The sequence below is a fragment of the Coffea arabica genome, chromosome 10c, assembly GCF_036785885.1.
Source record: "Coffea arabica cultivar ET-39 chromosome 10c, Coffea Arabica ET-39 HiFi, whole genome shotgun sequence".
NCBI classification, from domain to species: domain Eukaryota; kingdom Viridiplantae; phylum Streptophyta; class Magnoliopsida; order Gentianales; family Rubiaceae; genus Coffea; species Coffea arabica.
Window position 1 is genome coordinate 48,864,435 of NC_092329.1, and position 25,651 is coordinate 48,890,085.

At 34.0% G+C, this 25,651-nt stretch overlaps 1 protein-coding gene across 1 annotated transcript; it reads right to left on the bottom strand.

The window, feature by feature from the left end:
* Positions 1-2,195: 2,195 nt before the first annotated feature.
* LOC113713488 (putative ABC transporter C family member 15) lies at positions 2,196-8,204 on the bottom strand. The gene is made up of 10 exons (XM_027237217.2): positions 7,669-8,204; positions 6,142-7,571; positions 5,945-6,031; positions 5,256-5,858; positions 4,989-5,153; positions 4,556-4,850; positions 3,768-4,288; positions 3,619-3,682; positions 3,205-3,444; positions 2,196-2,837 (listed from the first exon to the last, which is right to left on the bottom strand). The coding sequence occupies exons 1-10, from the start codon at positions 8,030-8,032 to the stop codon at positions 2,740-2,742; spliced, it is 3,867 nt and encodes a 1,288-aa protein (XP_027093018.1). The 5' UTR covers positions 8,033-8,204; the 3' UTR covers positions 2,196-2,739.
* Between the last annotated feature and the right edge of the window lie 17,447 nt (positions 8,205-25,651).

Here is a 25,651-nt window from a genome sequence, read left to right on the forward strand (position 1 = left end):
AGTTTTTCTAATATTAATGCAATTGGGAAATTAATTCCTATGGTCGTACCTAGGAGTATTTGCTGATTAGGGGTAATCAACGGTCGTACCTTGGTTATCAATAATTTAAGGAAAAATTGGTCATCAGACTATAACTAGCCTATTAATAAATTAAGTGAACCTCTCCTGCATCAATGATCGGATAAATGGACTGTGCCTGAGTAGTTGCATCCTTGGTTAGGATTTATTTATTCCTGACTAAATTCCGGCTATATTTGTGCTAGTGATTTATTCATTTTTAATTAAATTGTCTAATTATTTTTAGTTTCATTCCGGTAAAATCCCCCCCCCCCCCCTTATCAATTGGACTTTAAAAAGAGACAAATATCTCCAGTCCCTGAGGAGACGACCCTACTTGCCACTGTCTACTATTCAGTAATTTTTGTCAATTAATTAATACTGGTATATCGGATTAAGCAAACTCTTCGGGAACAGGGTGAATCGAGTAACCCATTGCACACCTAGAGTCCCTGCTCCAGTACCTAGGATTAATTATTGACTGCTTTTAGTGGTAGTTAGGTTCTATATTTATTACTATTATTGCACAGGCTGACGACCTGTCACTCACCAGCTACTAATTTAAGATTAGGGAAAATTGCATTAGTCGTTCTTCATATATCACTAATGTGAAAATTTAATTTCTTAAAATGAAAATGAGTAATTTGAATCCCCAATAAACTTTGTAATGTACCGTTACGAAAAAAATCCTTAATAAATAAAAAATGATCAATTTTGATCCCTAATCACTTTTTCGTTAAAATTTTGCCGGAATTAATCACGTGCGTATCATGCGACCAATTTTTAAAGGGTAAGATTGACATATCACTCTAATGTTAGACTAAAATGTAAGGGATCAACGACTATTCTTCTTTCATCTCCTTCAATTCTTCAATTTTCTAAACCTCATTACCACCGCCACCAGGCCCACCACCTCAACCACCACCGTGGTAATTGAAACTCTATCATGAACTACCTGCATCGTGGCAAGAGCAAAGAGTGCAATCCCAATATTCCGATGATTAGAGTACTAAAAACCCTTAGATTCACTTCCAAGCTTCAAACCGGTGCCCCAACCGGCAACCCCAGTCACATAGGCAGATAACTGGCAAAAAACATGAAGACCCACACGGGTTGTGCGCAAGGATATGTTCTCAAGTGCCTTGCTATGATGATACCAACAGGAAACAATAGTCCCCAATTGACAGCATTCAGGATTCCATGAATCTACAACAAATTTTACCAAGCTTCCCTTGGCATTAAAATTTGCTGGCAAGAGTTCATGCTTCTCAGGCTAGCCGTTGGTAGCCGACGCTTCCATCCGCCACACATGATTCAAAGACTGTTTGCTTTATCCGGCACGACCAATGTGGCAAACAAGCGCATAACACCACCAGAATACAAAATGGTGGTCTTTCCCACGAGGTTGTCACGGAGCCAGGCTGTTTCCTATGTGTCGTTCCACTCGTTGTCGCCTGTTTTAGTGGTGGACCACTGCCGTAGCGGTAGTGGGGTTTAGAAAATTAAAGAATTGAAGGAGATGGAAGAAAAATAGTGGTTGGTCCCTTACGTTTTGGTTAACACTGAGTGACATACCATTTTTACCCTTTCAAAATTGGTCACATGATGTGTACATGACTAATTCTGCTAAAAATTCAAATGGAGAAGTGATTAGAGACTAAAATTGATCCATTTTTTTTTAAATTTATTAAGTACTCAAATTACTCATTTTCATTTTGAGTTTTCACTTCAGTGATACGTGAGGGACAATTAGCGCAATTTTCCCTTAAGATTATATATCGACTTTAACCAAAATCTAAATAAAAGTCACTCTAGTGATGAATTTGACCATTTCATTGCACGCATAAACACATAGTGAATTAAGTTGTGCTCCATTTTTAAAGTAAAGTAAATGGGTATGAATGAAGCCAATTTATTGGTGGATTATATGACACACACACACACACACTATAATTTATGACATATGAGTACTACGATTTTGTGTTACTGTTTATAAGACTGAAAACTTGCCAATGCATGGGAAAAATGTTCTTGCTCTATGCAGGCAGTTTGATGCCTAATTTGTCCTGAAAGCAACGAAAAAATTAATAGAAACAAAAAAGAAAAAAAAAAGATCGATTTTTTGAAGCAGTGTCTGATTAGGGTACTCAAGTAGCATCTCGAAGTAGTCACTTTCGAGTTTTTCGAGTTCATTCAAGTTCTAATATTGGTAACTGTCTTCAGCATTTACAAACACAGTTCTTGATAAATATTGATGTAATAACCAGTATGGCTTCTTTGCATCTGTCTGAATAAGCATCCATCCAACCAAGCCTGACTACTTTAACTGAGTTGTAAATTGTGATTTAATAACCAATATAGACTAAATATACTAATTTTTTTTATAAGAAAAAAGATCTAATTTTGAAGAAAACAGCTATATATGATTTACTAATATTTTTTCTCTAGTGTTGTGTCCTCTGATTCTCTGAACTGCTTCTTGATTTGGCACTTGGTCTTGATGTTGTATGCCTGTACCATGTCTGTTTTAGATAATCAGAGTAACTCAACCCCCCTTTCTTGTACAGCTACTAGAGCTTTTCCTTTTCCTTATTTTTTTGACAAAAAAGCAACCTAGAGCAACAAATTGGAGTAATTGATTTCTTAATACATTCATCCCTATTGTTTGAAAGGTGAAGTCACTCAGGATGATCTTCTCAAAAATTCTGTGACCAACTCTGAAAATGCTGAATATTTATTGTCAAGCAACCGTGCTGGAGTGTCGTACTCAACAATTTTTCCTGCATCAACAAAGATGACCATAGTGAGGAAATTCAAAGCAAATCTTCATATATGCACAATGCAATTGGAGAGATATTAGTCATGGTTTAGTTCACTTCACTTTCTTCCATTTGAAAAATTGTGCCTGTTGCATCATGCTTCAATGAACTGTGACTCAGTGATGTGTGTTACAAAAACATGGCTATACCGCAAGAAATCTTTGAGACAATTTAGTTATATAAAGAGACTTTCCTGCTCAATCTGACTAAAGTCAACCATATGTTGGACCTTTGCCTTAAATGCATATGAAGGTGCATGATCTAGTTTGTTCAGCTGAAGTTTGCTTGTAAATTTTGGCTCTGGCTTTATTTTCTTCAATAAGCTTACCTTCCCCAAGAACCAAAACAATGTCATTGTCAATAACTGTTGGTATTCGATGAGCCACAGTTAGTACTGTGCATTGACTTGTTTCTTCTCTTATTGTCTTCTGGATCACATTATCAGTCCTAGTATCCACTGAAGATGTTGCCTCATCCAGTACTAGTACTCTCCTCTTCTGTAACAATGCCCTAGCCAGGCAAACGAGCTGCCTTTGCCCTACACTCCAGTTTTCTCCACTTTCTGCAACTGTTTCAGGTGACCAGATATAAATCAATCCAGGAAAATAGTATTGAAATGTAGCTAGATGTTTTGATTCTTTCCATTTCCTTTTTTGAGTGTGTCATTTTTTTTTTCGGTGAGGATGGATTACAGAGAAAGTTCATTCATCCCTAGCAGTTAAACCATTTGTTGGAAGCAGACCTGGTGCATCAAGAAGCCTTTGATCCAGCATTACTATCTCAGCTAGATGGCATTTGCGCAAAACCTGATGGATCAGCTTATCCTGTGATGATTATTTTCCACATATATGGTTCTAGATTGTAAAAATGAATCACAACTTTTCAACTTACCTCCCAGATGTCATGATCCGGATACTGCTGTAATGGATCGACATTGCTCCTTATGGTACCTTGGAACAAAGTTGGATCTTGTGGGATTATACTCAATTTGGATCTCAAATCTTGTAAACCAATCTTACAGATATCAAGGCCATCTATCATAATCCTCCCATCTGAAGGTTCCACCACCCTGAATAGAGCTTGGATCAAAGTGGACTTTCCACTTCCGGTTCTTCCGACAATTCCAATTTTCTTTTCAGCAGGAAAAGTGCAGTTGATTCCTTTAAGAACCTTTGGAAGAGAAGGACTATATTGAACATGGAGATTTTCAATTTCAATTTTTCCATGGAGCGGCCATGCAGGTTGTGGTCTGCAATCTTCAATAACTAAGGGAGCTTCACTGGGAATGTTAGTGAATTGAAGAATTCTCTCTACACATATCATTTTGTTCTCAACATTACAGAGGTTCCATATTACCCAAGCTTGGAGTACATTTAAACTTAAACCATAGGTGGCTGCGAGTCCTGCCAAACCTGTTACCGCCAGAGATAATTGGGATTAGGAATTGGTATAAGAAACCAAAAGTCAAGGTCAGGTTTCAACAATTTCCTCTACTCATCGAAAGGGAATCATCCCGTCTTAAGGTAGAATCAGGAAGAAATATTTTTAAGAATACTAGAACAAAAGTGTGCCTGCAAATTTGTCTTGGATAAGTAATTTCCCTCTCGTAGTTGTTTAATCTAAATGGTTTTATATTTATCAGCCAACTAGAAGCAAATTAATGGAAAGGAAACACTTACTAGGGTCAATTGCAGACCGTGGAAGGTTCACCAAAATGAGGAGGAGAAGGAAGAAAACAAGATTGAAGAGGAAGTTTATCCTGATACTGAGCCATTCCATTGTTGCAGAGTTGTAAAAGGCAACACGAGAATAATTATCAATGAGATCTAAATTCTTTTTTAAAAAACGATCCTCCTGATTGAAGCAGCGAATTGTTGCAGCCCCAGCAACAGATTCTGACAAGTGATGGAGGATTGGAGCTTTCTGAATGCCAACCATCCTTGCTAGTTCTCTAGCTGTACTAATGTAGTAATCCTGCAAGAAAAGCATTGGCATTTCACAAATCACATTTTGGTGAACATATATTATACATTGATGGTATAGAACTTTGTCATATTCGTACTATCACTGCTATGCAACAAGTTCTGGAATCTGGAAGAGAAATGTATTTACCTGGTACCATATCGAAATGGCAAGAATAATGAGGAACGGGAAAATGACTTGCCATGCAACATGGGACATAAGGACAATAACGCTCAATAGCTGGATAACAGCAAAGGCTAATCCAGCTACTCTGTAGGGAAGATCCGTGTCCACAGTGCTTTGATCTGTTGAAGACTAATAAACAAAAAGAAACATATTCCGAATGATTTTTAGCTGAAAGTGCAAATATTGAGGAAATAGTAACAAATGAACTTCAATAGTTAAAAAGTTTCTAACCCGGCTAAGAATTCTGCTTGAAGGTGTAGAGTCAAAGAATGACAATGGCGCACGAAAAATGGAAGTTATCATTCCAAGGAAAAGGCGCTGAGAAGTTTCAATTGCAGCGGTTGACAGCAAAATCGCCCTACCCAAGATAAAGAGGGAACTCCCAGCAGACAACAAAGCAAATATTCCAATCAATCGCACACTGCTGACCCTGCCTTCTTCCTCTGTTGCCCAAGCAATCCAGTAATTGCTGGCTATCTGCAATCCATAGAAGAGGATATGACACAGAAGGATAATAGGAACCAGCATTCCTTTGTATCCAGAGGTGATAAATGTTGAGTAAACATGCCATTTAACCCGGCCATATTTTGCTTCTTCTTGCTGATTCTTCTCCAAAAGCCTGGAATTCATATTGAAGTCTTTAAACTTTTTTCCAGTAATTTCATTTTGATTGTCCTGATGGTTGTCCTTGGGTGATCGATTAAACTGTTGGACTGTAGTTACTTCATCCAGAGTTTTTGTGTGAGCTGCGATTTGTCTATTAAGTTCACTGTCAGGATCAGCAATTAAATCATGATAATTTCCTGATTGTACAATTTTTCCATCTTTCACCACCTGTATCCAGATTATGCATATAAAGTAAGAAATAGTTATTGAATTTGCATAAATCTTAGACCTCATTGAACTAACTGTTAACTTACCAGAACAAGGTCAGCAGCATCCAAAAATTCCAACTGATGAGTGACATAAATTACAGTCTTAGTAGCCAAGAGTTTCTCTATACATTCCTGTTAAACAATTGAAAAGTTTAAACCAGATCTAGTTAACTTTGCAAACAGAAAAGAAAAAGTTAGGGCCAACTGAATGGTAGTCAATTATTTAGAAGACTTTTTCTTGCCTTGAATATATGAGTTCCAGTATGCACATCAACAGCACTGAGTGGATCATCAAGCAAAACTATATCTGAGTCACTGTAAATTGCTCTTGCCAATTGAATCCTCTGCTTTTGTCCTCCACTGAGATTAATTCCTCTTTCCCCCACTCTGCTCAAATCTCCATCAAGCCATATCTCAAAATCTTTGTTCAAAGCACATGCTCTCACAACTTCCTCGTAAAAATCTCTATCCATTTCCTTGCCGAACAAAACATTATCCTGGATGGTTCCCGTTTGAATCCAAGCACTTTGTGGCACAAAAGCTTTTGTTCCACAAGTCTTAACACTTGCACCAGAAATCCTAGGAATCTCTCCAAGTATGCTGAAGAGTAAGCTTGATTTACCAGATCCAACAGAACCACAAATAACCACTGTGTGACCTTTCATGATTCTTATTTTATCAGTGATCGTGATCGTGGCCTTCTTTGCATCATCTGTTCCCCATGCATATTCTGCAGCTTCAATTTTAACTGCTACTCCTGATGAATTAGGAGCAGGATCACCTATTGGCAAGTTTTCATCATCCTCTGCTGTGATGAAGTTCTGTATCCGGTCAAGAGAAACTTTTGCTTGAGCAGACATAGAGACAAGCTCTGGTAGATTGTAGATAGGATCTTGTAGAATCCGGAAAGTTGCAAGAGCTGAAAGAACCGTGTTTGATGTTAATGGTGCCTTTAAAATGATGCATACCCCAAATGTGACAACTGAGATCAAAGTTGGCGATGCCCAGAAGAGAAAAGCAACTGCTGAACATGTATATAAGTACTTCTTTACCCAACTTCTCTCAATTCCTCTGAGTTGAAGCAGCCTTTCCAAAAAAGTTGACTCCCAAGATTGAAGCTTCAAGACTCTCATGCTCTTCAATGTCTCTGAAGTGGCTCTGATTCTCGAGTCTTTGGCCTCCATGATCTTGGTATGAAACTGCTTTTGCACTTTAGCCAGGGGAGTGTTGGTCAACATCACAAGAATCGTGGTTAAAAGTGCAGCAAAAGAAGGAACAGCACCAAGATTCCAGTACAAGATTACCAAGGCCAAAGTAACTTGAACTGGGAGCAACCAAATCTCATGAATGTGCCAACATAAATCTCCAACCCTTTCAACATCTCCGTCGATCAAGTTAATGATTTTCCCAGTGCTCATTCCAACATACTTGACTGACAAAGATTTTTTGTATATCAGCACCATAAGAGCTGCCCTGAGTCTAATTACAATTCGATGAGCACCGAAATACCACTGCCGTTGGGACATTGATTCCACCGTTTTTGCAGAAAAGAAGATCAATGGTATAACCAAACCCTGGTGCCAGTTTTCCGAAGCATCATCCTTTTCTGATAGAAACTTTACGAAAGTTGTGATGAGCAAGGGGCCGATATACGAAGAAATTGTGTTGGCACCTAGAAACATATTACAATGATCACACAGGCAAGTTAGCAAACTAAAGTTCAATTTCATGGTAAGGTTGAATGAAGATTTTTGCTATAGTAGTTATACCGGCAAAAATAGCATTCAGAGCAAGAGGTCTCCAGAGAGTATGGAGTATGGCTTTCCACAACGAGGTTTTGTTGGGGTTCTGTTTACCAAGAGACTCCTCCAGTGAAGAAAAAGCTTCAGCAGCGGCTTCTGATTGTGAGATGGTAGGAACATGCTGAAACTCAAGTCTTTCAAGATGCCCTTTCTTGAACAGTGGATTAAGCCAGAGGAATCCAAGTTTGCTCCAAATTCCAGCTGTAGAGAATGCATCTTCGTCTGCAGATTTAAGAAACGGTTCTTCGCCATCATTGCACTGCTCTCTGGAATTTCTGCTCAAAAGGGCATTGAAGTGGGACAAAATCTTTGGCAATACAATTTTCATCATGGCAAACTACAAAAAAGATACTAAGAATTCTTCATGCATGTCTTCAATTTCTTTTTATATTTTTTTCAGAATAATAAAGACATGAGAGAAGTTCCAAGCCAACTTGTCCTGGAAACAAGAGTAAGGAAGATTAAGGAAGGGCAAAGAAAAGTCGGATTAATGTATCAAGAGGTGTTACGCTTCTAGGGGGCCTTAGGATTATTATATAGAACTTGCTTTTTATTTTTCTTTTATTTTTCTGTTTTGGAAAATAAGAAAGTTTAAAGGCAATATATAGTCATCCAAGAAGTAAGGAAAGTTTTAGATGATTCCTAATTGTACTTTATTTTTCTTTTTTATTTTCCTTTTGGGGAAATAAGAAATTTTAAAGGCAATATATAGTCATCCAAGAAGTATGGCAAGTTTTGGATGATTCCTAATTGTACTCTGTACTTTTCATGGTAATTCATATTTTGTTCTTTCCTGTCTTTGGCAAATTAAAGATTATGGCGGCATTGTCTTTGGCAAATCAAAGGTTATTTTTCTAGAAAATTGTAATTAATTTAAAAAAGCATCTAAATGCAAAAGGTGCATTAATTGCAATTCTGTGTATTAAAATAGTAAGTTAAATTTAATCTGGTTGTGCTAACAAGTGTCTATTGGGCATCCATTAAAAAATCCTATTTTAATTTTAAATAGCCTAAGATTTTTAAAGATTTTTGCACAAGTGTCTAAATATTATGTGTGGAGATATCTAAAATCTAGGCATAAGGAGATAAAATAAAAATATCATCCTTAACCTTCATATTTTCCTTTGGCAAATTACAAAACTTGGATGATGATTAAACCACATCCCCATACTAATTTGATAATTAAAATGTTCTTCTCAGCCGTTTAAGGTTAACATTGATGCCTCTGATTCTGCACTCAACAAAGTGTTCGACATTGGTGTCGCCATTTCTTGTCATGAAGGGAATCTCATTGCTGGCTTGATCAAGGAATATGAAGGTTTGGTGAACGCGGAATTGGCTGAAGCGTATGCTGCGAGAGCTATCTCGAAACCTTCTGATCCCAAGCTTTATTCTTGGCGGTGATGCCCAAACAGTTATCAACTTTTGCAGCAGCATGATGATGACATTCTCACTAATTTAGGTCCTATCACTGAATATGTGCGATTGGTTTTGTTAGAACAAATTCACGTTGATGCTCAATGGATTCTGGGGAAGCAAATAAAGTTGCCATATTTTCACTAAACCTATCAACCTAATTGAATCTCTATGAAATTCCCCCTCTCCTTGTCAAACAAATTGTTCCACGCGATTTCCAACTAGCTCATTAATAACATTAATTTTGTGTTTTCTATCAAGAAAAAAAAATGTTAGACTATGTGAGGAGTATATATGCAAATTACAAAACTTGGATGATGCTTAAACCGTGTCCTCATACTAATTTGATGATTAAACCATGTCCAATGTTAGACTACGTAAGGAGTTTGTATGCAAATTATAAAACTTGGATGATGATTAAACCATGTCCCGTGCTAATGTGATGATTAAACCATGTCAAGCGTTAGTCTTTTTAAGGGATTGTTTGAAGTCTCTCATAAGACATGCTAAAGAAAGTTTTCTTCTCTTCAAAGGTATTTTTGTTTGAGTCATTTTAGTCATTTTGTTCATTTCTTTGTTATACTGGAGTTTTTCATTTAGATCAGTCAAATCTGGAATTTTTTTAATTTTAAATTTCATTGCTCAACCTGATATTTGGGTTTGAAAAATTTGATTAGTAAATCTAATGATTGATGATACGTGCAGATGTCCATTGAGCTATAACTAATCTTTATATATTGGAATGTATTTCGGAGTTTGCAACTGTAATCTTTTTAAATTTTTTCCAAATCTATTGTAATCTTTTTTAATTATTTAGATATGTTTGTGTTTGCTATATGTTGTGGTGTATTTTCTTCCATTTATTGCAAATCCTATGAAAATGAAATAAGGTTATGATGTTTCTAATAAAAAAATAGTTGCTTAAATACAAATTGAACCTAAACTGCTTCCCTTTAACTACAAAATTTTTTGTCCACACATTTTAAAAATTTCATTCAATTAAACATCCTATTGTAGATGAGGCTTGGTTTGAATTTGAGCATGACTTATTTTCTATACACTGACAATATATATATTTTCACTATTTGATGCATGGCACACATACACATACGCATACATACATACATATATATACATATATGTGTGTGTGTGTGGATTAAATATGATGCATCATTGTACACTATCAATGTTGGATCCATGACATATGTGCAAAAGTTATATTTATATATAGAAGCTCTCTCCTTGATAACATTTTTGTTATACGATGCATCAGTTTTGTATTCTCATATTTGTCTTCACATACACATATGCAAGACTTCTATATAATTTTTTCACACCACAATATTATTCTTATTATGGCTGTTAAGGATATCAGAAATTATAAGTATTCCTCTTTGTTTTTTTCAGATGCAATTGTCTAAAACTTTTCTATTTTTTGTAACTTTGATCAATTTATACTTCATCTTCATTTTGTATGATGGGGCCTAACGTTAAGCATTTTTAAAAGGAAAAAAAAGAATTTGTCTCTAAAAAGTTGTTTTAGTTTGAGCATAATACCATAATAATTGTGCTTTATCTAATTTTTATGTTGTGCTTTAAAAAAAATTATAGTTTTGAATATCAATTTTGCATATACCTAACGATAACAATATCTTTGTTTATATAGATTAAGGATTACTATTGTGTATTGTTTTTACTAAATTCTTTTTATTATTAGTGTACGAAACACCGGCCATATATGAACATATTTATGCTTGAACTTTTCGTAATAGTAAAACTAATAAGATTCATCTTGTGGTGCCATGGTCATATATATATATATATATTTTTTGGTATTATTCACATGTAGCCTATAATTGGAAATTAATCTCATTTTGAAAGCAGATAACATACTCTATTAACATCCCCCCCCCCATTGCTTTTGTTTATAATAACATATTTTAATAGAAATTGATACTAAAATAACACTCTGTTGAACTTTTTGGCCTTTGCTGTTCATAATAAAATTTTGATTGTTTCTTTGATGTAACACTAGTAAAAAAACAAGTACCATGATTTTAGTATGCTTGATGAATGAGCTCTCACCTATTTCTACAAGAATCACCTTTTGGTTTTAGTGGTCTTTGCTATTTACTATATTTGTTTGTCAATCAAACAGCCCAAAGGAAGAACGAAAAGATTCAATTAAATGTGTGAGAGTTGGGGGATAGATGTGCCATAATGGAATGGATGTACTATTTTAAGAATATATCTTATATATACTAACTGTGTATATATTATCACTATTGAATTCATGATATAGTTATCATTCATCCAATATTAATAGTGTATATATTATCACTCAAGAAAAGTTTAATACTTAATTCCAATATGTAAATAATTGAAGTAGTCAACCGTCCAAAGGATTGCAGGAGTGTCAGCGTGTGTAAGGAAACACTAGATTGCAAGTTTTCACACAAAAATTCTCTACACATATTTCTTTTTTTTTTTTACTAAAACATTAAAAATTTGCAATTCAAATAAACTTTCTAATTATTTACTTACATTATAAACACATTTTTTAATATATTTTTTTATTTTACAATCATATTTTTATCTCATATATATCACATCGTAAAAAGTGATACGATAATTATTCTAAACAATATTTTAAATAATCCACTCTCTGAAGGCATATAATCTTCTATCTTAAGGACATATATTATGCGTTGTCGGAAAGATTCTTCGTCATAAGGCTTCGTATATGATTGCGTCAGCATTCGGAAAAGTTGGGGTGCCTAGCTTACGTCATCATCCAACAGTTAACATAGGCAAATTCTTTTGTCCTTTTTTAACGTTGACTAATAGACTTTCATAGTCTTTATGGCAAAACCATGTTGTCATCTTTTGCTTGCTCACTTATACTGAATTGAGTCTGTCTTGACTCTTGATAGTGCCCCTATTGGGAGGATAGGGTAGTGTCTGGATTTGTCTACAATTGGCAGAGCATTTTACCATACAATTGATGATTTATATAGCTAGAATTTGTATTATTTTTTTATGATACAGAGAGTTGGGGTGCCTATATTACGTCATCATCCAACAGTTAACATAGGCAAATTCTTTTGTCCTTTTTTAACATTGACAAGTAGACTTTCATAGTCGTTATGGCAAAACCATGTTGTCATCTTTTGCTTGCTCACTTATACTGAATTGACTCTGTCTTGACTCTTGACAGTGCCCCTATTGGGAGGATAGGGTAGTGTCTGGATTTGTCTACAATTGGCAGAGCATTTTACCATACAATTGATGATTTATATAGCTATAATTTGTATTATTTTTTTTTTATGATACAGAGAGTATCCAAGCTTTCGATCTGGCTAATTTTCCTGTGGTTCGAGAGAGGGCGCCCAACCCACTCTGAATACGATAATTACGAGATTCGAATACTGATTAATACCTTAAAGAAGAACTACATGACTGACTGAACTAACCGCGGGGCAGTTATAATTTGTATTCAAATGGACAGATTTAACTGTCGGATACAACTCTGGATGTATGGCAAAATTTGTTATGCTTTCCATACAATTATTCTAGTAAGGACATTTATTGTTTTAGTGGATGCATGTGATGTGATAGTTTGTATCCTATATAATGCAATTAGTACTGATAATTGTAGAAATCTGAATCCAACAATTCTTTTATGGCAATTGCAGAAACAGTGAATCCAAAACCTTAATTTTTTGTATTTTACTATTAATTGTTATGAAACAATTAAAAGTATGGATGTCCCTTTGTATTCTTAAGAGAATTAATTCTTGATTTTATGGCTACATTATGTATAGAAGTTACAATCCATAAATCTATTCATGTAGTGGAGAAATCGTTTCATAAGTTTCTTCATATTATTGTAGTAGTGGATGTTTAATAGGATTTATGTATCTTTGATCTTATAGTACCTATATATAGAGGTATATTGACACCCTTTGGAATGACTTTGGTATTTGTTGGAATACAAGAATATCATTCTCCATTGCTCTACTTTTCCTCTAATATTTCTATTCATACTATAGTAGTTTATTAGTTTTATAACACGTTATCAGCACGAGTCTCTATTTTTGAGCAAGATGTGAAAACGGAGCCTCTACCTTGAGTAAAAGTGAAACAAGAGATTCTGCCCGTATTTTTTCGACAACTTCTGTCTACTTATTGAGGTAAATTTTTGACACATAAATTTATTTCTATTTATTATAATTAACCTTTGAATGATTGCAAAAACAAGTGTCTACTACTGAGCAACTACTAAACAAGAACATATACTCTTTGACATCTTTGAGGTAATATTCCATCTTTTAATTTTACTTATTTATCTTTAGAATTATTTGTTATAAACACTTATATTCTGATGCAATGAATTTTGGAGATGCTATTATAGAAAATCAATTATATTTGAGGATCTACTTGTCCTTTGAAATACTTAAAGAAAAAGATTCGACCACCTGAAGATGGTCATTCTTTAACGAAAATATTTGGTCACTAGAAGATGGTCATTATTTCAAAAGCCTGGTATGATAAATTTACCTGTGGCTACAAGAACATAATTATGCAATTTTCAGAATTACTTCTCAATTGAAATTGTGTCGAGAAAATTTTACTCATAAGATATATTGAAAATGATATTCTCCACAATTGATTTCTCGAATATGCTCATGTAGTAGCAATATTAAGAGAAATTTTGAAAAGTATTTTGCACTTATTGCATGCTAATTCTAGTCCATTCCCAGAAATGAATACTAAATTTCAATTTATTAGTTATGGTTGTTGCCATGACTATGATTTTGGTAAATATATATTTTACCATGACAAGAGAAAAAGTTACCACTTGAAATGGGATAATAATATAAGGACAAAAAAGTAAGGATCCTGAATATAAATGTCCCGAAGTACATTTGACAAATCAAAATTATAATAGCATTTTCACATGGCAAATTTCTTTAAACGCCCTGAATGTGTATGATGATTGATTTAATTTATGATAGTAATTGACTTTTCTTCCTGAAGAAGAGATGGATGTTAAATATTTGGGATCAAAGGATTATGGTGATGATATTTGTCTCATAAGAATTATGGTGACAATGATATGTGTCTCATTAATAAGTGATACTATATACACTATATTCCAATGAGAGGACAAACACAGTCAGTTGTAGTGTTAAAGTGATTGAAAACTCCGGAAGAGCCACTACTATATTTCTCCCTGTAGGAGAAAAGTTGATCATAAATAAAACACTACTTTTTACCATGTCTCAAAAAAATTTATTGAATTTGAATATCCGTCGAAATGGATATCAAATTGAGACATTAAATGAGGCAATAATAGAGATCACGTTTAGAAATCAAGTGAGATAAAGGTTAATTATATTATAATAACCATTCGAGAGAGAAATGATTATCGATATAGTTGTCTTCATTCTTATTTGATTTATAATCATCACCTGCAGTAAACCAGAAGTTTACTGATCCCAATAAATATATGATTTGGCAAACGTGAAAATATTTGAGAGCCGACAAATATTTATACATATCCCTTTTATATTATATATGACTCTAAAAGAAATTTAAAATTTATGTCGGATATGAATCACCTTTTACGATTAAATATTGTAAAATATTGATGGGTGATCTATTGAATGATTTATTACTCTGATGAGCTACGATTCCCGACATTAGGGGGAGGAAAAAAATCAATCGAAAGGAAATCATCTGAAAAATTGAATTTCCTCGATCTTTATACAAAATAATGTGAACTAGAAGTTCAAGAAATTATTCATTTGCAGAAAACTGCAAACCAATTGTCAAATATATTATCAACTCCAGAAGAGTCATTAAATCAACTATTCCTGCAGGAAATACTCTGATTAAAATTGATGTCCCTGAAGGACATGTACAAGTGCTACAAATAAATTTAAGACCGACCTATTTAAATAAGGTATAAATTGATTTTAAATAGCTCCGGAGATTAAATAAATGTCGTGACAAAATTCAACCTCTTGAAGAGGTTGCTCCTGAAGAGCCAACTCCTGAAGAGAATGAAATCATAGAAAATTTAATTGGAGCCTAATGAAATGTAGCACTTGATATTATAGAAGTTGATAAGAATCATGAATCTAAATTGGTTGATGAATGTTGGTATATAAATGATTGGACAAAGTGGAAGATGCGATCCAATCTAAATTGGATTTATTGGTTAAAAGAAAAGTTATTGGACCTGTAGTCCAAACACCTAAAGGTGTAAAGCTAATAACTTAAGGCTTTTCACAAAGGTCTGAATTTGATTATGATGAAACGTATTCACCTATAGTGGATGCTATTACATTTAGATAGCTTGTGAATTTTGCAGTACATGAAAAATTAGATATGCGTCTAATGGACGTCATTACTGCATATTTATATGTAAATCTTGAAAATGATATTTATATGAGAATCCCCGAAGGATTCAACATGCCTGAAGCATGCAAATCAACTCCTAAAGATATTTATTCTATTAAATTACAAAGGCCTTTGTATGACCTAAAACAATCTAGACGTATGTGGTATAACCGCCTCAATGAATATCTAACTAAAGAAGGTTATACCAATGATCCAATATGTCTATGTGTTTTCATCAAGAAAAATGGATCAAAATTTGTGATAATTGTTGTATATGTTGATGATCTAAATTTGATTGGAACTCCTGAAGAGATTCAAAATAATGTTGAATGTTTGAAGAAGGATTTTGAGATCAAGAATTTTAGAAAAACAAAATCTACTTTGATTTACAAATTGAACATTTGAAAAGTGAAATTTTTGTCCACCAAACTGCTTATACTCGGAAAGTATTAAAGCAGTTTTATATGAATAAGACACATATATTAAATATTCCAATGATCGTCAGATCATTAGATCCTAATAAGGATCCTTTTAGATCGCGAAAGGAAGATGAAGAGATATTTGGTTCCGAAGTACCATATATTAGTGCGATTGGCGAAGAATATTGGAATATAACGATTAAAAGATCTCAAATAATGTTTGCATCAGGGGGAGAAATTAATACACAAGAATAGTGTACTCTTTTTCCTTCATTAGGGTTTTTGTCCCGATAGATTTTTCCCTGGTAAGATTTTAACGAGGCATATTCTTTGTGTAATGGATATCCAAGGGGGAGTGTTATGAAACAATTAAAAGTATGGATGTCCCTTTGTATTCCCAAGAGGATTAATTCTTGATTTTATGGCTACATTATGTATAGAAGTTACAATCCATAAATCTATTCATATAGTGGAGAAACCGTTTCATAAGTTTCTTCATATTATTGTAGTAGTGGATGTTTAATAGGATTTATGTAACTTTGATCTTATAGTACCTATATATAGAGGTACATTGACACCCTTTGGAATGACTTTGGTATTTGTTGGAATACAAGAATATCATTCTCCATTGCTCTGCTTTTTCTCTAATATCTCTATTCATACTATAGTAGTTTATTAGTTTTATAACATAGCTTTTTAACATTTATTTCTTGCATGATCTATTAGTCTGTTAATTTTAATATTAATAATTAAGAAACCGTGAACTCTAATTATTGTTTTCGTGGATGCACGTGTTGTGATAGTTTGAACATTGTATAATGCAATTTGTACCGATAATTATAGAAACCCTGAATCCAACAATTCTTTTATGGTAATTCCAGAAACACTGAATCCGAAATCCTATTTTTTGTGTTTTACAAGTAATAGCTTATTAATATTTATTGCTTACATGATCTATTAGTATGTTACTTTTACTATTAGGGTTTTTTTTTTTTTTGACGAGTGTTCAATGGACATTCGTTAATACACCTAAACTCCATGCAATCCGCAATGTATATAGATACACTATCATTATTATCCTTCCTTACATCTATACATTTTTCCTAATTAATCTTATATTTTCAAAAATTTAACATTTGAAGTACATCTCACTGACTACCCAATAGACACCCGTTAGACAGGCCCTTACTATTAATAATTGAGAAACCATGAACTCAAATTAGTTTAAATGTATTTAAATTATGTAATTACCAGATTAAATTTGGTTTCTGATGTAAGGTACATATATTTTGTTTTTCTCTATACTTGACAATCTAGTAAAAGTGGAATTCAACAAATAAACAAGCTAAATAAAAAAACAAAAGAATGAGTTAAAGAGCATTAAAAGAGTCAAAATGTCAATGCCTTATCAAGGGAGGAAAGAAGTGGTCAATGGCTTGAGAGAAAAGGTAAAGATAACAAAAGAACAAAAAAAGAAAGAGGGAGAAAAGGAAAAAAAAAAAAAGGGAAAAAAGAATGGATAAACAAGAAAACAAAAATGACAAAGATGGTAGAGGTGGTTTTGTCCAAACGCATCAGGAAGGGGAATTAAAACAAGTTCAAGGGAATTTTAGTGCAACTAACCCTTGACTAAAAATGAGGAGTTTACTTTCCCTAGTCAATAACTAATATTTCCCATTTACCTCCTTCGGTCCACCAAATACATTAGACAATTTCTCAGAAATTTCCCTATCTCCATGTTTCAATATTTTATGTTTTATAAAATATAAATGGAAGATTCACGCACCTAAAAATTAAAAAAAAATTAAAAAAAATCGTGGAAGATTTGGACTAGGAATACGACTAGAGCAGGCGAGGCCCATCTCAACTCAAAATACTCCCACCCTTATCAAGACTTGAAAGTCGCAGCTACAATTAAATGACAAATATATGATGAGAGGCAAAGGATTGAACTCTTGACCTCCCGTCCCCACCACGATTACCAACAGCCTCGTAGGCTAGGAGGCTGTTGAATACTAGGAATGTGGCCAGAATACCAACACCCCCACTGATACTCATAGTACTAGGAATGCGACTGGAGCAGGCGAGGCCCATCCCAACTCAGAAAACTCCGCCCTTTCTCTACCTCTTCTTGTCGCTTATCCAACCCAACTGGCACCCTCGACCTCGAGTCCGGAGTGCCCACTATTGATGTTGATGCAACATTTTAAAACGCAACAACAACAAATGGATTTACAACGCGTTTGTTTAGGAGTTAAAATTCTGCAAAATATTCGAACATAACATCATTTATAACCAAAACATCAACCAAACATCGAACTGGATGTGATATATATATAGCAAATTATAAAGCTTTACACATTGTGTTGATGCTCAAAAGTATAATGCACAAAAAAACCCTATCTTGGGAGATTAATTGGTTCAAACAAAAAAGTAGACCTGGTGGAAGAAGCATCTCAAGTAGATATGCATAACTGCAAATTCAAAGAAGGAGGGCGGCGCTTTTATCCGCAAAGGAGGAGTCTTCGATGGTTAAGTCAATCTTCAGAAAGAAGGTAGTATAGTTAAGTACAGGGGCGGAGGGAAGGGGGGGGCCAGGGGGGGCAACCGTACGTCCCCCCTCCAATTGTTAAAATAAAAAATTTCTAAGTAAAAAAATTGTTATTATATTGTTTTGCCCCCCAAATATTGATAAAAAAATTTCACTTTACCCCCCCTCCAATTGTTATAAAAAAATTTCTAAGTAAAAAAATTTTTATTATATTGTTCTCCCCCCCCCAAAATATTGAAAAAAATTTCACTTTGCCCCCTCTCACGGACCCAAACAATAATGTTTGAAAGTTATTTGGACTTGGTCCAAATAACAGAGACTCGCCCTCCCTAATTGCAATTCCTAGCTCCGCCACTGGTTAAGTATTGAATAAACTGACTTTACCATATAGATAATTTAGAATAGAGAGCTAGTAGGCTATTACCAATTGAGTTTAGTAGCTTCATGGGCCTCGGTCTTTTGCATGGGAATGGAAAATCCCGTGCTTCACGCGCAGATATTCAAGAATCGATATTGGTGACAACGATCGATCAATTATTTTTCTACATGATTTGCCTCTCCCTCCAAAATTCTACTAGCATTTTTCTTCTTCTTTTTTTAATCATGGCATTATTTTTTTTTTTTTAATTCTTCCGCCCCTCCTCACCTTCGTCCTATTCCAACTATCAGTCACAAGATTCGAAATACTTTAAGAGCCCTCCCCTAACAATCAGTCCGCCTCCGGCCATTTTTCCAGTCTGATATATGAAAGCATTTGGAGGTGGAGTTCCCCACGTTTTTTGACAAGTAATTTGGCATGGTATTTGAAGGTCGAAAGTAAGAAATTCCACTTGAAAACGGGTTTTCAACAAGTAGTTAAAGTGATGCTTGCAGGTGGAGTCGAGAAATTAAACCATATCTGATGCAAAACCTCATGTCTTCATGAACAAGTAGTTGACATATTAGTCCGCCGTGGAGTTGAGTAAGGCGAAAAACTCCACTTAAAAGCGGATCTTCAACAAGTAATCGAAGTAAATTTTTACTCCAAATCTGTTGTTTCATCATGAGATGGGCAATTCTTTGAGGTGAATTAAGTTGAGGAATGGTAGAAGTCACGAGCGAGGGGCGGGCCTTAGACTCAATACCAGGCCATGTAGGAGGAAGGCTTGACTTTGAACCTTCCATAGTCATCACGGTTCCATCACGCTCATGCCGTCATGCGGTCCCATCACGTTCAAGGTTCATGGTATCTTGGATAATCAGTCCCAATTTCGTCCTCCTAATACCCTTTTTTTTTCTTTTCTTTTCTTTTTGAAGCAGTCCTCCTACTAGTACTCGGAGCATTAAGGGTTGAAACGTGACGGATTGGATTTTCTGTCTGACCTTTCATACATATTTAGTCCAATCATAACGCGTGGCGGGAATACAGGATTGGGACTTTCTGTCAATTTCTTGTTTAGTTGCTATACAATGTCAGTTTCTTGTTTAGCTTATGTACACATCAATGGGGCTGGCGTGTGGCGTTATGTGTGCTTGCCACAGCAGCTGATCCGACTCATGAAAACTATCCGTAAGTATGCGATACACAAGCAATCATGATCTAGATCGAGTCGAGTTCAGTCAACGTAAATCTGGGCTATCAACATTTTATAAGCAAAGAAAAAAAAAATTTTAAGCAAAGAAATTTTTAGTACTACAATGCGGTTATACACCATAAAGTATAACATATACCACAAGTGAAGGGAACTGTATAGAAGACGACTGCACTTACCCGATTCCATGATGTACGATTGTTTGTCCGACTGGTTCCATAATCTGGCAGTTACCAGTAGGTCTCGTGATCGACTTTCATGTGGTTCTTCGCTGTAAATTCTTAAAACAAAACTCTACACAGTTTTAAGAGATTAGTCTGATCGAAAGGGTTGAATACCCCCAAGTGAAAAAATAATAATAATAATGTATAATTGTCAAATTCATGCAGGAAAGATTTGGTGCTAGGAATGCTAATGGGGCGGCGGGCGTTGCTTGTCCACCATCCCATCTTCTAAAACCATCCCATTTCTGATCCCGTCACTATAACCTCAATCCCGCCCTCACCTCGTCTCCACAGATGCCAATGGGATTCAACATTTCTCACAAACAAATATTAGGTTTACAGTACATGTGTATTAAAAAAATATTTCTGTCAACTATTTAACTATCAAAGAAATAAGAATCAAATATTGGTATAGTGTTCAAAGTACAAAAAAAAACAAGTTATAGAGCTTCACATATACTGTCGATGCCACAAAATGTCCAAGTAATGCAAAAAAACCTCCCTAACCGAGGAGGTTAATCATTGGATGAAACTAAGAGACAAAATGTGGCACGTCAATTTTCCGAGGATTTCTAGTTCTATTGATAAGATTGTAGACCATTCTAGTCGTTATGGTTTTGAGATAGAAATCTAGATTCTCTATCATAGTATCAAAGCTACCTAGCACCATCACAAATTCACACGACTCGAAATCTTCTACATATCAGGTTTGGATTACGTTTGGCTTCATAATTTTCTACCATGACAATGATCTGATTTTTTTTTTCAACAAACATCAATATCAGTGTGTATATATATATATATATATATATATATATATATATATATATATATATATATGTTAACACTTGAAAGTACAAAAGTTAATTATAAAAGAGGATTCAGCCTTTGAATCATTCCTGGCTGCTACTATTAGCCAAATTGGAAATCGTTTACAATGATCTGATTCACGTGCTTAGTTAGGGCTCTATTCTTGGTCATTGAACTCTGTCTTGTCAATCCAATCCACTGAATCTAGTCACCGGACTCACACGTGAGAGGAGGTATTAAACAAGTTAATCTCGTATTGGTTCGCGGACATCCTCTAGACTGATAAATAAAGATCTCATGTGAAACCCCGAAATTTTCAGTCTTTCCCTTGCTTGAAAGAAAAAAAAAATATTTAATCGACTAATATATATCTATATCTATATGTATTGCAGAAGGGGTTTTTAGCAGAGACCCTTTCAATGATTTTCAAACTTCTCATTCTTTTTTTTTTTAATTTTTGTATTTATTTTAATACATAAAAAGTAGTGGATTATAACCAACCCTATCACCAATTAAATTTAAAATTTAAAACATTCCCACTATCTACTTCATAAACCATTTATAGTTTGTTATTTATACTTTAAATCCTTTTTACTCCTTAATTAAAGACAAATGCTCATTCGTATGCTATTTTAATACAATGTTACATTTTTATAATTAAAAAATATTTGTCACCACACTAATCTTATAACCACTCCTACAAATGAGTTTTGCAAATTACAATCACGTTTCAAAAAAATCACAAATGTGCAATTAAATGTAAAGTTGAGGGGATAAAGTGCAGCTAAATATAAAGTTAAGGGGTTTACTATATTTAACTCTAAAAAAAAATCTCAAGAACGAAACAAGTAGTGAGTTATAGATTTTTGTATCTATTTTAATATATAAAAAGTAATAGGTTATAATCAACCCTATCACCAGTCAAATTTAAAATTTAAAACTTTCCCATAATCTACTTCATAAACAGTTTATAGTTTGTTATTTGTACTTTAAATCTTTTTTACTCCTTCATTAAAGACAAATGCTCATTCACATGCTTTTTTAATACAATTTTAATTCGGAAGCATACAACATGATCAAGAAACAGCAAAACCAATTAGTACCAGATTTTGACAAAAAAAAAAAATTAGGCCTAGATGCCACTGCCACGTTGCCATAACTTGCAATGCCAATTAGAACTATTTAGCATTTTTTTTTACAAGTAGTTAGGACACTGTAAAGCTTATTTAGGCAAATTTTGCCTCGTCGGTGATTTGAGTATCAAGTTATTGAATATATTACAAATTCTATAATATCAGTCTGCTATAAAAATTAATATTTTACTAGCATGTGATATTTGCGTACGAAATTTCAGAGGTAAATCAAATACTTTTACTTATAATCTATATAATTTAAATAGTTTTTTAGCGAATATAATCATACTATGCAGGACCATCACTTTGTATAATTGGAGCTAGCAAATTATATATCAATTACAATTTAGATTTTGCTCGATACCTGCACAATTGGTGAGTTCCATCAGTAACACTACATCAAACTTTTAATGTTGTTTCATACTCTTATCAACATGTATTTCAAAAAATTGTAGGTTTGAAAATGATACATATACTCAAAAGTTAGTTACGTGATTGAGGTCAAGCAATTTTACAACATCACAAGTATTGTTGAAAGCAAATTCAAAGAAAATATGAATATCCGAATATACAATCATGCATACAGTAAACTTACTCTATTTAATTTAATTACTGCACAAATTTTTTTAAATTTATAATTATAACCTATACTTTCTTTCATTCTTACTAGGTTAAATATTTTCAAATATTTACTTACATTCAGAGCATTAATATAGAAAACATGTTCTATGAGCTATGCAAAAACTGTGGACAACTATGTGAAGGTCATTTTTCAAAAACAGTATATATGCATTGTAATGACGTGGTCGACACTATTGTTAGGTAATTAATTTCATGTACCTTTAATTTCAACAAATTTTTCTGTATTATATATAACATTTTATTTGTCAAACAGGTATAATATTAACATACAAATCAAAGATTTCAGTGTTAACATGCATCTTAATCTACAGGACAGACATGCACGATTCGTATTTGGTTGTGATGCTTCTTATTTCAGAGAATTACAAAGGAAGGTAGAATTTCTTGATATATGTTTATTTTTTATAATGCTATTTATAAACTATGTAAAAAAATTACACTAATTTTGAATTTCGCACGTACTTAATTCTCAGGACAATGGTGATTAGTTGTTCAACCAACGAATCAATTCATACAAAGATCGTGCATTTTCATTTGTAGTACGCATTCCATAAATTCAACAGAATTAATTAAATCACCAATTTTAACTTTCGTACTAAAAGTTGATTGGTGTGAAGAGTCTTCGCACCTTCATGCAAGATTATCAAATCGAATACATAATATTTGTAAGTATTTCATTTTAACAACATTTAATTACATTCATTTTTATTCATATATCATTCATTTTCTAATATAAATTTCTATTATTTTTTCAGGATCTATCTTCTGAAAAAAGGTAATTTTTGAATAATATACATATTATATTATATTTCAAACTATTGTTAGACAGATATTATATTTTAATTGTGTTGGTACAATTTTTTAACCTTTTTTAATTCACTCTTTTATTTTTATTTTTTTCAATATTGTCACTACCGTGCGTAGCACGAGTACTCACACTAGTTATTAATTATTTTAGTGGTAGTGTGATTGCTTCCTTTATCTCTTTAGGTATTTTATGTTAAATGTCCTACATTATCTCAACTACTAAGAGATTGTGGGAGTAGATAACTACCTCACGTATAACTTAAGCAACTAACTGACGCATTTCTACTTTTTGTTTCCCTTTTCCATTTGACAAACACCAAATGTGCAGATTGTCATGTAGACATTATAGGAGTAAAAGTAGGAAATGGGAAGTTAACTTGAGCAGTGGGAAATTGGCGTAGCTATGCAACAAGTCGTGGAGATTAAATAGGAGGAAAAATTGGGAGTTACATAAAACTTAACTTCTGGTAATATTCATCATTTTATAACTCTTTTCACTTTTCACTTTTCACCTTTCACCATTCACATCAGATAGAAAAAAATAAATAAATGCTGAGAGAGGGAACAAAAGAGAAAAAGAGTCACTTACCATGGGGGGACAAAGGCCTCACTTACCGTTTGGAAGGTGAGTTTTTTGGATGTTTGTCTAAAACTTTACTATACTTTACTATAAAAGTTTTTAAAAAAAAATTTTGAAGTGTGTTTTTTTTTGGAAAAATAGTTCAAAGCGCCTCTCACATTTTACAAGATGACTTTTTCGTCCATCACTTTTAAAAGTATAATTTTACGTCCGCTACAAATTCACATTGACCAAAATTGGTCTCTACCTAGGTTTCCGACTAGTTTTTGGCCGGAATCCACCACGTGACTTGCATGTGATCATTTTTTAAGGACAAAATTATCAAATCAAATTTTTACATAATCTGATTCATAGTCCCTCACATTTTACAAAATGAATTTTTCGTCCCTAACAATTACAAAATGAGTTGTTTCATTGCTCACATTTGAAAAAATAAATTTTTTGGACAATTTTTGTCAAAACTTAACTAATAGGATTCTTCTCCGATCATTGTCAAAACACGCGCAATAATCTGACAATTTTTGGACCAAATTTATGGTCAAATTCTTCACCAACTACACACTTCAAGACCAATCTTTTGACCTAATTAACTCAATCAACTAACTTCTTCGCAGCAATTCTTATACTTTAACTCTGACAGCAAAAAATCCTCAGGACTAACCTCGTAGGCGGGACAATTCTTCAATGTTCATAGGACTCTGATACTAGATGTAGAACCCAAAAATTTCTACCGAAAAGCCACAGGAAATAAATTTCATAAAATCAATGCATATGAGGAGACAATTTAGACATATATAACTATGCGAGGCCTAGTTACCATTATTGTCGAGAACGTTCTCAACTACTTGATCCAATGGTCCAATTAAATGACAATTGGGCCTGGATCTATATAGACCTTGTGGTTTAAAATTTATCACACCATCTCACAATTGGGCTCGATTCGCGAAACACCCCTACTTACAACAAGCAATGGCATGGCGGTTGATGGCAGAGCATAACAAATTCCAGTTGAAAATGAGTTCTCGTGAAATTACTCTAGTTGAAAATGAAAGTTCAATGAGTAGTTGAAACGTGGAGGAGTTTCAAAAAAAAAAAAACACACAACTCAAACTGGATAGTCAACTAATAGCTGAAGTAAATTTTAACTCCTGATTGTTTTATCACGAGACAGGCAATTCTTTGAGATGAAGTGAAGGAATGGTAGAATACAGAAGGACTCGTGTCAGGCATATGTGACCCACGTATAGGGGTGCAAACGAATCGAGCCGCTCGCGAGCCGCTCGCGAGCGGCTCGATTCGAGCTCGAGTCGAGCTCGATCAATATCGAGCTCGAGTCGAGCTCGAGCTGCTCGAGCCAGAGTCGAGCTCGAGCTCGAGTTCAAAACATTA